The sequence below is a fragment of the Agrilus planipennis genome, unplaced genomic scaffold, assembly GCF_000699045.2.
Source record: "Agrilus planipennis isolate EAB-ADULT unplaced genomic scaffold, Apla_2.0 scaffold17, whole genome shotgun sequence".
NCBI classification, from domain to species: Eukaryota; Metazoa; Arthropoda; class Insecta; order Coleoptera; family Buprestidae; genus Agrilus; species Agrilus planipennis.
The window spans coordinates 1,579,135-1,598,084 of record NW_020439021.1 but is presented as its reverse complement, the minus strand read 5'-3'; the positions used below and the strand labels follow the sequence as shown (position 1 = coordinate 1,598,084).

Genomic DNA, 18,950 nt, shown 5'->3' with positions numbered 1-18,950 from the left:
AAATAAAAGGGATAGGTGAAACTTTGAGAAAATACGAAAGAAAGAAAACAGATATAATTAGGAAAGAACGAATTCGAACAATACGCATTAAATAAGAAAGAGTATTAGGTATCTTCATATTATATATCCATTAATTTGACGAGAAATGTTTACCCAGTTATAAGAAACAAGTTTTCGGCAATTGTTAATTGCCACTGACAATTATCTCTACTTGTAAACTGCACTTAATTAAGTTAAAAAAAGATTTTATTGAATCGTAATGATTTTCGGCATTGGTACGAGCTTTTTTCAGGTAGGGAAGTAATAACATTACAATTTACAACCTAATTTAGCACAAGTGGCATGCTTTACTACATTCAGAAACATGGAAAAAACAATTTCTGTAATCGTTACCGAAACTATCTTTAGAAAATATTTGGACTCATCTAAAGATTTGCATAAGTAGTTCCAACACATCTTATCGTAGGTTAAAGATCAACAACTAACAAAAAGAGATCTCTTTGACAGTTAATTAACTTTAAAATAATAAAATTAATAAAAACAAGAAAAGAACTGTTATTATACCTTTTTTACCCTTTTACTTGGTTTAAGGACAATAGACAAACCATTTTTATTTTGTGCATTAATTTACATACGTATATAAAAAATGCAATACACTTGTGGACCACTGCAAACGCGTTTTTTAAAAAATATTTACATCACTGGCTTATAAAGTTCTTTTATATTTTTCCATTCAGATTTGTGATCTATCATTTACATTTCCTTTACTATCTATCGTCATAATACAACCAACGGGAACGACTTAAAATAAAGGTGTGTGAATTGCTTATTGCATGAACCCGGTATTGTTACCTGTTTTATAACAAGATTATGTACGCAGTAAAATATCAAATTTACCACAATAATACTTTATTTGGTTTAATTATTTATTACGCGCATCACAACTCATAATTCCTGAACTCTGTTACGAGCAACAGAATGTTATATTTTATTAAATCGGCGATAAACAATGACATTTACTGTTCATACTCCATTCGCATAAATTTTGCTACTGAATTCCGAGTAAATTTTCCATTAATTCTAAATTAGTTGGGTAATAAATTTTATGATTGTCAACATGAAATTTTAGAGAAACCGGCAATTAAAGACGAGGTAATAATATTATCATATCGATTTGTCTTCGAAGATCATGTTATAGTGATATGCTTACATAAATTAAAAGCATTAACTGATTTATTAACTTACAACGAAGATGATACATAAACATGAAATTTAGTAAAAGAAATTATGTTTTCAAAATTGTTATGATATCATAAATTGGTATTTGGCCTGTATTTTAATTTCATAACATGTAATAATGCATTAAAGAGAATCAAAAATTCCTATGCCAAAATTCGTTTAGCGTCCAAGTTGCTCCTTATCCTAAAAAGTTTGTGCACACATACCTTATGGATATAGCCAGAGGAAAACACTGTCATTCGATGTAGATTTACAGCATAAAGTTCTTTTCAGTTGCACCTTATAAACTATCCATCACAAGAATAACATTAAATTCATAATATAACATTGTTTTTGAGTTTTTGATAGCGAAAAACTGATAGCGTTTACTCATTACATTATTACGCGGTTTCGTATGTATAAGCAAGCAACAGAATACTTTCACTTTTAGACGTTGCCAGGACTACGAGGAAAATAGCACATGCGCATCGTATAACAGTCTTAAGCATCTTCCTAGCCTGAGTAATCTACAACTAAAGTTTGAACGTAACGATTATTCTAATATACTACAACAACAATAGAATGTATATAAGTATCATAAATTTAATAAAAAATATATACCTACTCATAAAAATACAAAATCAAAGTGATATTTGTGATATTGTCTGTACAGTGAAGAAAATTAAATGGACAACTCCGGTTAGTTCCTTTAAGAATTCCGGGAAAATTAAAAGATATTTTTGAATGGCGTTGTCTGTCTGTCAATGTATCAACACGATTCCAGTCATCAACAACTGGATTCGAACCCGAATGCGATTTTCACCATAGTGGGTAAATAGACATTTTTAATACTTATTTAAATGTTATTATGCATCTCTATTTACTGAAGTGATTGAAACAGATCAATTATAAAATTGCTTTAGTATAACTGGTATGATTTTTGCCCGTTTGTAAATGATTCATTTAAGAGAAAGCAAACAAAATTTTCCTGAAAAGACATAAGGAAAATTCATAACCGAAATTGAATCGAGTTATTTATCAAAAGTACATACAATAGAACAGTAGGGAAACAGGAATAATGTTATTATCCTAAATGTTATATAAGTTAGATGTTGGATTTCAAAGTGAATTGTCTATTTTGTACGCCGCACTGTGTCAGGGTTTGTCAGCATAAACTAGGACAATTTCCGTTAAAACCGATTCCGTCACAAAATTAATTATCACCACCAATGAACAAACAGATGCTAAACGAAATCCGCTAATCATGGTTATAACAGTATTTATTTACATTTACGCCATTGATCCAGTTCGTTTGTGTTGACACCTTGGGCCTAGAACGCACGGCAAAGGTTGTCGTATAATGTTTCACTCAGTCAAGTTTCATTAGATTTCACTACCACTTCCTTTCAAAATGACGGAGTCTCGGCTGGCTGGAAATAAGGGCGTATTTACCTTAATTGAATTAACTTCATAAAACGCCGACACCCCGGCGTCAGAAAGCGTCGTTAATGCCCCAATTTGGTAAACGACGACGTCTGTCATGTCACTCGGAAATGAATTAAAATGTACTCTAAGGAAACCTCACCATTACACTATTCATATTCGCTTTGATTCCGATTTTTGTCACGCATATTATTACAGATATTATTATTTTTTTAATACTGCACATGTATCATGTGTAATACTGCTATCAAGATTATAATAGATTTTCTACTGAGTTAATATCAGTTTTCCCATCGGTAAATATTATCGACAAGGCTGAATTATTTTTCATTTTTCGGGCTTCAAGTTTCGAAGATAAAGGAGCAGTAGCAGTGTTCCAGATATAAATCAAATTATATTAATATGTAGGTTAAAATTAATTAAGCAATGTCTAGACAGGATCTATTTATATTATATACCACTGTCCCTACCCCATTACATCTTCGTATCAATTTCGATTACCATTTCTATGTTTTTCTGAAATTTTTTATTTGGATACTGTCCAAAAATATACATTTTATGATATTATGTTATTAAAACTGTCTGGAACTATAGTCCTACCTTATGATTCCTTTACAACTTTATGGTAAAAATTCTTTATTATAAACAAAATCAACAGGGGTGCAAAGTTATTTTATTATTAAACCAACAACCGACGTTTCGCCCTTGGTTGTAGCTGCATCAGATAATATAATTATACCTAGATAATATAATTTATGTTTGTAGTTTTGATAAAGTCCTACTGCGAAGAGCGAAACGTCGGTTGTTGGTTTAATAATAAAACAACTTTTCACCCCTGTTATAACTTTAATTTATCGCATTTATATTAAGTAGTTGAAGAAATGGAAACTATTTATGGTCAAAATTCTCAGACAGCTTTCGTTGGGAGAATGAAACCAGTAGTACGTGAAAAAGTAAAACTTGAGCTTTTGAAAATATTAATTGATAAGGCCAAATTACGACAGTCTTTTTAGCAAAAAAAATGTGTTGTTACTTTTATACAGAAAGAGGAAATTTTGGATTGTTGTCTATATTTATCCATTTGAACAGGACATAAGTACGAGAAAACTGATGAAAGAATGAACGTTGAATCTATGAATTCTGTAAAAGTTCGATAAAATGTAATTGATCAGTCAAAGGTATATTATTTTCTTATTATTTATAAATCTAGCTAGGTAAGTATTGATCGGCTAAAAAAATAAAACTGTAAAGCAAAAATAAACACAACATACAAAATATGTTTTGATTATGGTCAAATCATACAACCCATTTGCAGGAAATATGAAAAGCGGATTTTCATATGGTTATACAAACAACTTAAACTGTCGAACTGATAAGATTATTTTTTAGATAGTCGAAAAAAAATGATAACTATAGAAGCTTCAGTGCTACTAACAAAACTTTTTTCGGAAGTGAGGATAATAACGCAGAAACAAAAATACGAACAGTTTAAGAAAAGTTAAAAGTTAATTCGTCCTGCCTTCCTTAAAATAAAAAAAGAAACTTATATTTTAGGCAAATAAAAATTACTGAGAATAAATGGAATTGAGTAGTTTTTACTTCACAATATTGTTAAAAAATTGTCTGATATTGGAATATTTAGGGTATCTAAGTATTGTGAAGCATCAGTTCCACTCACGCTTTAGGTAATTGGTTTTCTTCGATAATATGTGTGTCTATCCATATTCCAAATAGGCATAAGCACATGGACAGACAGACACACGAGTGACCCTATAAGGGTTCCGATTTTCATTCGGACGTGCGGAACCCTAAAAACTAAAACGCTAGGAGATTAAGTACAATATGACAAGTACAATTTCATTTACTGACACTATTAAAACGTATTGCTGGAGTAAATTAAATTCTCACTGAATAATAAAAAATATGTAGGTACATGTTATCCTCTTCCTGATTTAATAAAAGTTGCAGACAATACTGATGAGACATTTTCTTTTAAGAAAAATGTATATTTTCGAGTTTTTATTGTTTTTATGTTTTATCGATAACTAATTCCGTTTCCGTAAACATTAAATTAATACTGCAAGTTTGTGAAAAATTCAGTTGGAAAATACATCGAGCCACATCTTGTGGCTTGAAGCAGAAGCTCTCACTTTACTGTATAATTTTCCTTTCTCATACCGAATCCTTTAGAAAGCTTTATCCTGCAAAACTCATTGAAGTCACAGTAGATGTCGAACACACTGCAATAAATAATTATTAAATAAATAAAAGTCAATTTAAAAAAATATATAAACATCATCAAATACTCATTAAACCAATTATATTTGCTTTGAAAATAATATCCTTTAGCTTGACCGAGAAAATCCTTGATTGCCATTAGAAAAGTGAGGATTAAATTCAAATCTTTTATAACGCTAGGAAATAAATAGGTTTTTGTTATTTAACTGATTGAATTAAACAAAGACTCTCAATCATCATTATTTTGCCATTACCGTGTTTTCCCACAATGAATAAGTGACATCAAATCAGTCAAAGCTTAATATGAAGTGCTTATTTTTTATAAGTGATAAGACTACCTACTTATTTATATATCTTTTAATTTGTGATTTCTTCTTTACAAGAACTTTTTTTAATTAAAAAATTAACCTACCTGCAAGAAGAAATTATTTGTTTCTGTTATGGTAGTACAAATACAAATATACAACTATAAGTGGTCATTAAATAGTCAATAACATTATTATTAATAACAAAAATTAAGCGTATTAATTTACTTTTTATTAGGCAAAAGAAATATAAAAAAACTCTAACGTTAAGTTATAATAAGAAATATCAATTTTCATGTATACATAAACTTAAGAGTATACTCTCAAGTTCATCGACACAAATTCAAACAGCGAGAAAATGATAGCCCGGAGTGTGAACCTACAGGATTTTCGGGAACATTGTCCTCTAGAAGTGCTTTTCTTGTTTGATAGGCATTTGTTTCACTTCGAAAAAAGTTGTTTGATTAAGTTGACCCTTTATAATCACAACCCTTTGTAGTTATCTGATAAAACAATTTTTATGGCAAGAAATAGTAATTACATAGGTGCATAGTTTCTGTGGAGTGATTAACTAATAAACTAAAATTACCCCACTCAAATAAAGTGACGAGGATAACGTGGGTAGAAAAGGCTAGAAATGAAGAGGTATTAGAAAGAATAAGAGAACAGAGGACTCTATAGAAGTCAATGAAAAATAGGCGAGATAGGTTGGTAGGACACCTTCCTAGGCACGAAGGTCTAGTCAGGGACATATTAGAGGCAGAAACAGAAGTTAAGAGGGGTAGAGGTAGACCTAGGTTAGATTACTGTTCGCAAATAGTTAAGGATATATGCTGTTCTAGTTTTGGGGAAAGATTAGCTCAGGATAGGAAAGAGTGGAGGTACGTGTCCAACCAGTCTTAGAACTGATGACCTTATGATGATGATGACCCTACTCAAATTTTTTAAAGTTATGTATTAAGACATGAAGGCAAAGCCTGGGATTTATAACGCCATGTCGGTGTCTACATTGTCTGCCTATTAATAAAATAAAGCTTTACAGATACAATAAACACTTTCTGTTAAACCCTGTGCTTTATAAATAATAAAAAAATATTTTTCGTGCAATCAGAGGATATAAGTTTGAGTCCTTTTAATTTCAATTAGTCCATCGAATGAATTGTTGGTTTTCTCGACACAATCAGAAAACAGTCAAACCTGCATTTTTCTTTACATACCAAACTAATTACCAGGAAAACCCCCTGAACTGAAGCATAAAGTGATTAGCAAAGCAGGACCAAGACTAAGACTGTCTCAGTTTTTTTAGATGCTGAAATTTTCTGTCACACATGCGAGCTTGTCATGACTTTTAAAGAAAATAGTGTCGGTAGTTGTGAGTGTTATGAAAACTCAACAACTTACCCGTCTTCCAATGCATAAATTCACCCTTCCTCCAACTGTTTTCGCGAAAAGTTAGAAGTAAAAAATATCGAAAAGAAATTAGTTGTTTCTATGTATCAACCATCTGTTATCCAAACGTAGGAACAAAGAACACTCACCTACTCCGAGGACATTCTTCTAGATCCATTACTTCAGGCAGTGGTAAAGTTTCCTTTTTATATTTAGTGTTAAAATCTAGTAAAACAAATTGAAAATTTCAAATATAAAAAATGTTTTGTTTCAAGAAAAGAATAAGTTGCTTCAAATATTTAGTTTAAGTCATAAATCCACCGAAAGTAATAATTTTTTGTTTAGTCTTGCGTATTTCGTCCTGATCTTGCATATTCGGTTTTTGTTTTAGTCTTGGTTGTGTTCATTCGGTCATTCGGTCTTGTTTTTAGTTTTGGTCTTGTTCTTGCGGTGTTGGTTTTAGTCTTGGTCCTGTTCGTTCGCTCTTAGTCTTGATGTTGGTAGTATAAAGACAGCCTTGGTATTGAATTTTCGCAACACCAAGAACACTTTTACTCATCATTAGTTGAGTCGTCAAACTGAAATAGGAAGTGGCTCGTAATAGTTTACTGCCCAAAGATAAGATCATTATTTTCCTGCCTATAACTGAACAGAACATTACGAATTTTGTTCTTTATCAGGTTTGTAACGATATGAGATTTTGTAAAACGTTGTCGAACACTTGGAGTAACAAGAGATAACAATTTTCGGCGAAAGTTAGACCCAAAACATTTAATTTGTTTGAATTGTACATATCAATGCATTAAAAATATCTGCTCACTCTCGTTTATTATATCTGCATTTATCGACGAATATTGCGGTCTATTTTATCAAGTTCGTTGACACTTCTGCAGTTTCAAACGGTGAGAAAAGTGATAGCCCGCAGCGCGAACATTTACGAGTTCTAGGCAAAGCGGACACAAAAACAACTCTCCTTAGCCGTTGAGTAAATGTCTGATAAGAATCAACTCCAAACGAACAAAAAACTGGAAAGACCTCACCCCCTAATAGAAATTACGATCATGGGATAACTTTCGCCACAAAATTTACAAACCCTTGTTATCTACATACAATGTCAAGCAATTTTCACGGGAAAAATTGCATTCTAAAAATAGACATGAACGGTGTCCCTCTTTTTTTTTTCTTTGTTTTTAGAGCTTGAAAATGTTTCTCATATTTTCAGATTGATTAAAAATATTTTAAATGCCTGTAAGATTAAAAATAACCACTTAACATGAAAGGTACTTCCAGATTGGTCAATTTAGGTCTTTATTATTTTTAGCAAAGTCCTTTTAGGATTTGCAACAATATTATGTACTATATAATTATTACAGTAACGAAATAATAAGTAAAATTTGATTGAATCATGATAACGTATAACTATACTTGTCTCTACAGAAACTAAACGTTGCATTAAAGAATATGTCCTCTACAATATTCTTTACAGGACCTGAAGCATCACAGTGAACATTAACTTTCTTCAATACGCATTCGTTTAGAAATAGTTGGGAGCTAAAACCAAAAGAAAATTGTGTACAAATATGTTTATATCGATGATCGATTTTCATACTTGCAGTAACTTTTTATTTGATCTGCTTCTGCACTGGCAGCCTGTTTCTCTTTAATACACCTTCTAACCACTTCTAATTTATCTTCTACATCCCTTCTAATCATGTAGTTGGCAAATTCGAGTAAGCATTTTGCATTCATGTTCTGAAGGGCTGAAGCATGATAGTTAGTGTAATAATAAAACATTACTTTTTTATTTCAAGATCATTTACGAAAATAAGGATGATAATCTTTAATTCCTACTTACCATTTGGATATTGCAAATAGGGGTGCGCTACGCATATATAATCGGCCATTTTAGTGGTGGAATTGATGTGTAGTGAAAACAAGTCTTTACCATCATCTTCTTCACAAACTGAAAGTCTTTTGGAATAAGTTTTCAGACATGTATGTAAATTAGGTTGATAATTTCCACAAAATTGCCATGCATTAAAGGGATCGCTGAGACACATTGTAAAATTAAGGAAGTTTTCCTAAAATTAAAATGAAATAAATTTTGTTTAATTGCTTCTTGTTGTCGTTATTATAAGAAAATGATAATCCAACTTCAACTATTCGCAACAAAGTGAATACTTACCTCAAATTTTCGCCAAGTATCCTCTCCTTTATTTTTAACACAATGTTCTTTTAATTTCTCAGTTGACACATTCTTCGCCTTTAATTGTTTATATTCAAAAGCCACCAATTTATCACTATTAGTATCTTCCAGTAATGTTAATGTGTATTGGTAAATTCGATACGGAATTAAAAGTAAATGGAAAGGTTGATGGGCAGCGGTTGAAGCTGAAAATAAAATAACGCGTATATTTTATCAATACTTTTGAATAAAAATGTCTTACCTATAAGTCCGAAAATCAACAATAAAACTAGCGCTTTCATCTTGAAAACTGTGGTATTTTGTTGTAAATGGTAAAGACTGGTTCTTCTTTTATCAGAGAGAACACAGCAAATAATACTGCGATACAATACTTAATTGTTTTCAAACGATCCTACACATTATCATAAATGGTAAATAATAACACTAAACAACAGTTCTGTATTAAATGGTAATTTATTTCTCGAAATATGTGTATGTAAATATATTTATTGTTATGTAATTTATTATGGTTATCATGTTTATACATATTTCCTAAGGGAAAAAGATTTTAGTTTTAGGTTTAACCAGAAATTTGCTTCTAAAGATGATACACAACCTCAGAGAAAAATTGAACTTGTTACAACTCTGAAAGTTTTGCTGATAAGAATTCTTCTACATAATTTTCTTCTTCCGCTGTCACTAGCTTTAAAATATATGTACAGAATTTTATCGCATACGTAATAAATAAAATGAATTTTATGTCTCTTCATCAAAAAACAAAAAGCAATTTCGAACAAAACTATAATTACTATGAACTATTATATTGGTATATAAAAGAAGAGTTATTGTATTACATCTAAAAATATACATAATTTATTCTTTCCGTGATTACTTAAATTCTTACATTAATACCTTGAAAGGAAATTGGATAGTTACTTGTATTTTGATGATAAATAAAAATAGAGCAATTGATAGGTACATGTTATTTTTAGTTGACCAAATCTGATTTAGTTTTTATATTAACTTTTACGAATACATCTCATCGTCTTGTCAGTTGTTTTTGTAGGATTCTATTCCAAATTTGGTGAGTAAACCATCTAACTTGTTAATGAAAATTATTACATTACTCTACTGTAACATTAGACAAATTTTCTCTAATAAATCATCAATTGACGAACACGTGAAGGAAGTATACATTTCAAAGTAAAAAATGGGCAACTATGGTGTGATAAATAATAAAAAAAAATGTGACATCCCAAATGACAACTAAAACTTTCTTAACACGTGTATCGTCTCTTCGAACGTGAGCATTATCAACGTGATACAAACAGTCGTGAAATCAAATTGAACTATGTACGTCAACAACTAATTTATAGCAAACTTACTCGGTATAATGCTTATGATAAGTGTCCTTAATATAGCCAAGTTTGATATGAATCGGTTATAACGAGCGATTGGATACAGCGGACACGTACTCATGAAAATTCATTTATTGTAAAACAAAAAATAATAAAACTTATACTTTATTTATTTTGTGAAAAATGCTTCTCAATTACTTCAGATGAATAAGCGCCATTGCTTCTTATAAAACACTCTGTATATAAGAGTAACGTAGATGGCCGATTTTGCCTTGCGTTACGTTCATTCAGGAATGCGTCCAGCGCGTCGAGGCGCTATAACTTTACGCGTCGCTTTTGTTGCTGTTCAAGACACGCTCGACGTTGTGAAAAGTTTAGTTCAGTGTTCCGTTGCACCGGCTGCCTCCTACAACGCGAAAAACTCTTAATTGTGGTCAATATTAAGACAAATACCCAGTGATTGTACGTTAAATTGGCAAAAATAACCATTCTTCTGATGTGTAAATATTTGCTACTGATTAACACTACACTTATATGGGTAGGTTTTTCATGTTTTAAAATTTCTCCAATAGGTAATATTCAAAATTTTGATTATTAAGTATGAAGCTGAAGAAAAGATACATTATTTCAGTTAGTATAAAATTATTAAAAAAAAGGCATATTAAAACGAAATCGATAAACTCTGTTTATGATCTTAAAGTTTTTAACATAGCAATAAAGTTTTCCAATGTTTTCACCATGAATCCAATATTGGGATTAAAGCCAAATAAATACTTAAGCAATCAGGTTATTGATATATAGCCTCATTTGTATTTTTAAAGATTAAGTCCTTTAGAAACAGATGATTTGATTTTTTTTATCAGAGTCCGATCTGGAGCAAATCATCATCACCTATAACGTTTATGTTAGTTCTTACTTTCCTGACAATTCTGAAGTCATCCCGGACCGATACGTTCACAATAGGCTATATAACAGGATCTCAAAGGAAAAGAGGCGATCTGGAATACTCCAGACCGGGTCTTATGATATCTGGAGCGATTTCGCTAGCTGTAGAGGAAGTTAATAAAGGAATTCTTGGGCAAAGAGGTCATCGACTTGACTTTATCGTTGCTGAGACATTTGGCGAAGAAGTGATCAGCGTCCAAAGGACTGCTGAGCTATGGACGAAAAATGTGTCGGCTTATATTGGGCCGCAAGAAACTTGTACTCATGAGGCTTATATGGCTGCAGCATTTAATTTACCCATGATTTCTTACGTAAGTAGTTAAGCAATAAAAATATCGTGGATATTTTGGATTAAGGAATAGTACAGGTGACCATTTTTCACAACGACTTGCACACATTTTCAGCAAAAATCTAAGTAATGAATTTTAGAGATATTTGGGAGTGTAGATTTATATGTCAGAGAAATATTAAAAAAACAATTCACACATCGATTATAGTCTGCCACTCTAAATGTTTCATGTGAGTATTTTGTTACTTTGGAAAAGTCTGCAGAACATAAAATTTTAAGGCTTTTGAGGAAACTTCTCCAAATAGCGTCGCTTTTCAACTTGTAGACATATTATACAATTCGAAATCGAATAAATTTTATTACCAAATTATTTTTACACTCAAAATTTAAATATTGTTTCTTATTAATAAATAAAAATATCGAATATCTACTCATAAAAAATTGAACAGATGCGCCTTTTCACGAAAAACTCCTTTTGTTAGGTCCTATTAATTCACTGTAACAAATGACTGTTTTTATAGTAGTAGTTTCGGATTTGTTTAGGTGAACTGTCAAAAAAAGAGGAAAAAGTAGTCCCGGACGCGTTATGTCGTTGTCACACGTTAAGAGAGAAAATTAAAATGAAAATGACATTGTCAACAACGAGACAGTTGACGGCGATAGTTATGTATGCATATTGTTCTTACTTTGCTTGCTGCGATCCGATGTTTTTTTGGCAACATAAATATAGATTACCGTTTAAATAATTTTTTCGAAATAAGACAAATGTTCCTTCGAACAATAGAATATGTATCTATGCTGGAAATTTTCATAGAGAGCGGAAGTAAAAGTTAACAAAAAAAAGCATATGTAGCCATGTTTTTGAACATTTAACTTTAATCAATCCAAATAATATGTTCACGGACAGGCGTCTAAAATGGGATTTCGGCTTAAGACAATATATTTATTTAATCGGTCGTAGAACTTGTATTGCTGTGAAAATCTTATGTGATTGATGTTGCCACAAAATATACTAACAAAGTTATATACTGGACAAGAATCGATGAAATATTTTTTGTAATAATTCCTTGAGTTACGCCGACATATTGGTGATGTCAGTCAGTATGATGAATTAAAGAATAATTTATTTATACAGCTTTAATTATATAATTTTGTAATTAAATACCTAAGTACTGTTCGTTTCAAGAAGTTAGAAATATGCCCCTTCCCTTCATTAGGATGCGCCGTAACATAATTCCAAATTCAATGATATTTGTCTGCGGAGCTCATTTCTCCACCGATCATCGAGCGAGAACTAGACAAAAGTGTACAGTACCACTTGCAAAATTATTTAAACTGCCTCGTTAAAATTTAAGAATATGCTTTATTTAAAAGCATATTTAGCCAAAAATAATAACAAGTGAATTAACTTAACGTTCTACACACCNCCCTATAGCCTTATAATGTTTATACAACGAATAATTAAAGAATAACAAATTACACATTCATTGCTTTGCTTGCTTTCTCATAATTTTTTCGATTATGTGTTGTGCTTGTTCTTCTTTTTAAATGAATACCTAGCGTTTCGGCAGTTTTCTTGTCTTCTTCGTGAAATCTCATCAGAAGATATCAGCCATGATTGTGGGCCGCGAGTTCTCCAAATACGCCACAAAATGTGGTGTAATTATTGTTCGATGATCTACAATTTAGAGTTACACAAAGAACCTTTTAGATGCGTACCTATACATACATATTTACATAACGCGTTTATAGAACTTAAAGAGACGTAGGTGCGTTTACGCAAACAAAAGAAAAATAAAAACAGTCGACTACGCGACCACTTCAATCTTTCCGATGCATTCGGTCGAGTTTGTACATTGAACAAGTGGAGCATAAGTTTTGGGTGCAGAAGAATGACTCAACTTTTTATTTGGACAGTAGTAGTTAGTTGCAACAGCGCCTCGTGTAAATAAGGTTGATCATTGTTTTACCAGAGCCTACTTATCGAAATACTTCCTTTTGTTGTTGTTTCTTGTATTCCTGTCAATCAAAATGTTTTCAATCGATCGTGAGAGATTGTAATAGTAATTGAAGTGCTGGTTTGATGGTTACGAAGACAGATGTTGTTGGAACAAATATAAAGGAAGGCTTCCTTCTTATAAGTATAAAACATGGTCAAATATTCTTCTTATTACATACTTATCTGGTGTTCGATTTAATAAGAGGTCAAGCTTCCGGGAATTCAACTAATGTTGTTCTTTTGATAGGTTAATCAATTCCGTAATATTACATTCATCACATTGTAATTGTACTTGTTTCTATGTAATATTCTACTTTCAGATAGTAAAATTTGTTGATACTGTTGATTAATTTAATACATAGATTTTAAGAAGTTCAGGAATTGTGAAGTTGGAGCCTCTCGAAGTTCAACCTTTCAGTAGAAGTAAACTGTTCATGTGTCCATTGACGTAATTCACTATATGTTTTATTAAATTAAATTTTATTAAATTTGCCTTTAAGAATTCGTAAGTCTTTGTAGTAATGTCTTTAATGTTCGATAGTTATTCAATATCAACTAAAATACCTAGTAAATTTATTTATGCTGGGATTTTACTTTTACAAATTCGGGTCCAAATAGTAATTTTTATTATTTTCGCTTACGAAGCAACGGGCAAGTGGGATAAATTGTAAATATCGCTTTAATATTTAGGTAAATTTTCGTTTTTCATTTTCTCCGTGTACCAACGCAGAAGTGACAAGCTGTGCTTAGGATCGTAGGTTACATAGTTTTGTTAAACATTTAGAGGTAAGGACAGCGAACGTCATTATTTCACATGTCCTGTAAATTTGCAGGTTTTGGGATAGCGTTGGCGTCAGGATGTTTTCTCTAAACAGTAGCAGCAACCCCTAGTAAAAAGCTTACCTTGATATTGTGACAATGTAGTGAAAGCAATACCTCACTATTTTCTCCAATAGCCATGTAGGGTTAGCGTATGTAAAAGCTAATTTTGTACAGTGCATAACATACGTTCTACATTGTTTCCCCTATTCTAATAAGAGACAGTACCTATGTCGTTGAATAGTTAATCCGCATGCAATCTACGAATAGTGTTAAGTACTAAAGACAATTTATCTTTAAATGAATAAACTGTACAGAGTGTAATTACTTGTAATTCTTATTCAAAAACCATCTTTAACATTTCATTACCGATTACATTACACCTATCCCTACGCTGTTCTTATCAAAGTGGGGCGCCAATTGCCCACATGTTTTTGGATTAATTACATAGACATGCGTTAGTATTGAATACACCTGTGTGATGTCAACGACACCACTTAACATACCTAGTGTTCCGTTTTACAAAACAGGCGTACATATTTAAATTTTGATATATTTATTATTTATACCTACTCGTCTTCTGAAAATTATTTACTACTGATTAAAACAAACAGTAGAAATAATTTTAGATTGTATGTTTCGTAGTACCCCGTGTACGTACAAACACATTTATACTTGAACAAAATTTAAAGTACTATGTAGGTACATGCAAGTCAAAAACTTGGCTATTTCAGTACTTAGGACGCCATGTGAATGTCATAAATCTTTGCTCACTTTCTAATTGATATTCAGCTTAGATGAAAGAACGGAAAACGAACACGTGCTTTTACTACTTAAACTGTGCAATGTTCTTCCGTAAATGCAAGAAAACTAGGATCGCGTATCAATCGGTAACAGGTAACAGTAACGTACTACCCACAATATACCAATAAAAATGTTAAATAAGTACAATACTTGCAATAATTCATGTTTTGATTCAAATACGTAATTATCAGGTAACGATATTAATTCCTAATCGTAATAGATGAGCCAACGTCATTAGTGTTCTTAATCAATATTAAAGAGAATTAAATTAATGCCGGAATCTTTTGAAATTGTTTTAGTACAGTTTGAAGAATCATGTAATCATAATAGAATAAAGATTCGGGCTATAGGGTCGTGGTTTAAGTGAACTATTCTGTCCAGACGTTTCGTGGGCTACTGCTGCTGACATCTTCAGTGGTAGTCGCTGTCGAGACTTCGAGATACAATCTACGTTCACGTTGTCAACGCAGCACCACCACTGAGGATGTCAGCCGCAGTAGCCGACGAAACGTCTGGACGGAATAGTTCACTTAGACCACGGCCCTATAGACCGAATCTTCATTCTACAATGGATTCCGGCCGTGAAAGCCTTTGTTCTTATAATTATGTAATTATTAATATTCAAACTAATTTTCTAATTTAATAAAAGGTAGCTTTTCTCTAAAATAATAATTCACTAATCACAATTGGTACTATTTACAAAAATCTTTTTCTATTAGTTTCTACAAAGGCGTATACATGTGCCTGAATCGCGAACTAAAAAGCGATATTCCGTGGAAATCTAATTTAGAATGGTCTTAGGCCACTGGTTTTTGCAGTTGCAAGAAATTCCAAAGCATTAATTGCTTAATTGTTTAGTAAATTGGTGTTATTAAAGGAAAACAGTCAGAGATAATATTTGCCTTAATTCATTATAAATTATTAGTTTTTTCATGTCCTTGTTTCAGTTTTGTACCCATTATGAGACATCTGATAAGAAGAAGTTTCCAACTTTTGCAAGAACTAGACCACCAGACACTCAGATTTCGAAATCTGTAGTTTCCCTATTGACATATTTTGAATGGAAACACGTAAGTGGCTCAAGACTCCCATTTGATATTCATTTAGACAAAAGTGACATTTCTAGATATGATAAACCCTGGTTTATATAAAACTATTTTTTAGGGGTTTATTACATGGCTTGTCAAATCTTAGAAATATATTACTTCATTTTCTCACTTTGGCGATAGGCTTAACTAAGTATTTCTTTACATTGACTGAAAAAACTAGCTGAATTATTTCCTTCGATAAAGACGAAAGAGACAACAATGACGATTCTTGCTGTTTTAATGCTTTAATATATGTATATAGTTTTTGCCTTTTCGGTGGCGACTAAATAAAATAGAATAGAATACGAGCCTTTAAATTTCGATCTTCTGCAATAAACAACGGCCATTGAACTGAATGTTTCAGTCAACGAAGCAGAAGTAAGCCATTCACTAAAGTGTCATTTGCGTCTACTACTTTTCTTATTTCAATTTATTATTTTATTCGCTGTTCTCTTTCTAAACCTTATGGACTAGTGTGTTAAGGAAGGAATAATATGCGCACGATTATTTTTTCGTGAATATAGTGGACCATAAATTTTACTGACAGGTCGTTCTATTTTATCTCAACTCGACCGACTCGGAGTTTTCTAAAGTTGCAATGACGATGCTGGAATGGTTAGCATCTTCGGGCGTCAACGTTGCCCACACCAATTACTGGGACACACCGTATCATTATGGTTACACTGATAACCCTTTCTACAAATTGGTTAAACAGACGTATGAAAAAACTAGAAGTAAGTAACTGATACAAACACAAACTGCAGAAGAAGTAAGTCAAATAACAGGAAGGTATTCAAGGAGGTGGTCTAGAGGGTCTAAAAGTAAAATTTGCGATAGTCATCTTCATAAGGTCGTCAGTCCTAAGACTGGTTAGACACGCACCTCCACTCTTTGCTATCCTGAGCTCAACTTCGCATTTCCCTAAAATTAAAACATCCCAGATCCTTAACTATTTGCGAACAGTAATCTAACCTAGGTCTACCTCTACCCCTCCTAACTCCTGTTTCTGCCTCTAATATGCCTCTGACTAGACCTTCATACCTGAGAAGGTGTCCTACCAACCTATCTCGCCTATCTCTTATTGTCTTCCATAGAGTCCTCTGTTTCTCTCTCCTCTCTTTTAACCCTAACAACTAAAAACATGGACGCCCCTAAAACAATATTATTGCATTTACTTAAATAAAATAAAATGCTTCTAAAATTCTGAGAACTCATATTTATAATTTTCATTAAGTACAATTAAAACAATTGACGAATCAACTGTATTTTATTAATTACGTAAACGATTAAATAACTTTAACAAAAGTATTCCTAAAGTTTCTGGGTTTCAAACATTTGAAATTATAAAAGCCATAACAATAAATTTTATGGTAATATAATATGTTTTGTTATAAAAAAACATACATTGTTCTTAATTGCATTTTTGTTTAGTTTATGTCGTTGTGGGACATTACTACGAACACATGGGCCTTTTAATTGCTATGCAGCACATGGGTCTTCTTGATCAGGGTAGGTTGAAAAACTTGCATATTAATAACTTCTGTACGTAATTTAGATGCAAATACACAAAGCATTAGCCATTATTTTGCATGGCTAATTTGGCTGTTTTTTTTGTATAATACGTAATACAAAAGTAAGATCGTTTTTATAACTTTTAAACAATTAGCAAGTAAGTAATTTACGCTTATGCTCGAAAGTAAAAATCAAGGGAAGGTATCGTCGAAGTTTTTCCAGATTCTATTGTAAGATCTACAAGGGGAAAATTGGACGCGAGCTTCCGCTTCTTGAGGTTGTTTGACTTTTAGAGTTACAAAACAGAAACTAAACGCTGAAATTTCAATAGCGCTTAATAGTTTATTAATTAAACACAAAGACAATCAAATTCTAAACCATCACCCTATCTCTTAGAGATGTTTTACGACTGATACACGTTGTTTATGTCCAGTGCACGTACGGAAAGCTATTTCAGTTTCATAAATATCCTTTCGTTTTGTTGACAGGAGAATACTTCGTAATCGGAGTTGATATCGAACAGTACGATGAAAAATATCCCGAGAAATATTTAAAGGGTCTTCTCAAGGAAGATAAGGACCCCGCAGCTGAAAAAGCATTCCGATCTTACTTTGGAGTGTTTCCAAGTAGTCCCGTCGGTTTCGACAATTTTTCCACTCTAGTGAATGCTTATATGGAACGACCACCCTTTAACTACCCCAACCCACTTAATTATCTCGGAGGTGGCCGCAGGGTATCAAATTTTATTCTTACAATTCGAAAAATTCGAAAATTGTAATCAATAAAACAGTTTCAAAAATTTCAATTCGTGTTGAGGCGAATTGAAACCGAACATAGATATTACAAAGGGAGCAATCGTCCTTTGGTATTTACGACGTGGTACAGGAAAATTCGTACATTTTTATTCGTAGAATATAAAAAAAGGAAGAAACGATGTCAATGAAATGCGTAATTTCTATGTTCGGATATTATCTGTATAATATTTATGAATCCTTTTTCATAGACGTGCAAAACACGGTAATGACTGCATCATATTGTTTGGGTTTTTCCATTTCAAATAAAACCGCAGAAGAAGAAAAGAGGTCTCCAACTTTTTTCCTTTTTTTTTCCTCAGCAAATCCAGGCCGAAGCCGCTTATCTTTATGACGCCGTTCATTTATACGTCAGAGCTTTAATAAAAGCTTTGGATGCCGGAAAGAACCCAAGGAACGGGACTGAAATAATAAACTACATTAAGAAGAGTTATTATAAAAGTGCAATGGGGTAAAATCCGTTTTTTATTAATTTATAAACCTTATAGAAAATAGTAGTATTAAAATAATTCGAAATGGTCTGTATTCTGTAGAAACTGCCAGACG

At 32.1% G+C, this 18,950-nt stretch overlaps 3 protein-coding genes across 3 annotated transcripts in view; 1 reads left to right on the top strand and 2 right to left on the bottom strand.

The window, feature by feature from the left end:
- The window catches only part of LOC108744364 (somatostatin receptor type 2), a 163,515-nt gene extending 161,894 nt beyond the window's left edge, over positions 1-1,621 (bottom strand). Inside the window, exon 1 of the mRNA XM_018480080.1 lies at positions 1,446-1,621. The gene's annotated coding sequence lies outside the window, so the exon portion shown is untranslated. The remainder of the gene's footprint in view (positions 1-1,445) is intronic.
- Positions 1,622-7,890: 6,269 nt separating this feature from the next.
- LOC108744357 lies at positions 7,891-9,183 on the bottom strand. The gene is made up of 5 exons (XM_018480070.1): positions 9,041-9,183; positions 8,779-8,984; positions 8,449-8,674; positions 8,203-8,353; positions 7,891-8,144 (listed from the first exon to the last, which is right to left on the bottom strand). The coding sequence occupies exons 1-5, from the start codon at positions 9,078-9,080 to the stop codon at positions 7,997-7,999; spliced, it is 771 nt and encodes a 256-aa protein (XP_018335572.1). The 5' UTR covers positions 9,081-9,183; the 3' UTR covers positions 7,891-7,996.
- A 1,315-nt stretch (positions 9,184-10,498) lies between these two features.
- Positions 10,499-18,950, top strand: part of LOC108744322 (receptor-type guanylate cyclase Gyc76C-like) — a 17,166-nt gene continuing 8,714 nt past the window's right edge. Inside the window, exons 1-7 of the mRNA XM_025976273.1 lie at positions 10,499-10,674; positions 11,000-11,392; positions 15,940-16,062; positions 16,628-16,814; positions 17,512-17,589; positions 18,081-18,325; positions 18,707-18,855. Coding sequence (XP_025832058.1) covers positions 10,633-10,674; positions 11,000-11,392; positions 15,940-16,062; positions 16,628-16,814; positions 17,512-17,589; positions 18,081-18,325; positions 18,707-18,855 — 1,217 coding nt within the window. The 5' untranslated portion in view covers positions 10,499-10,632. The remainder of the gene's footprint in view (positions 10,675-10,999; positions 11,393-15,939; positions 16,063-16,627; positions 16,815-17,511; positions 17,590-18,080; positions 18,326-18,706; positions 18,856-18,950) is intronic.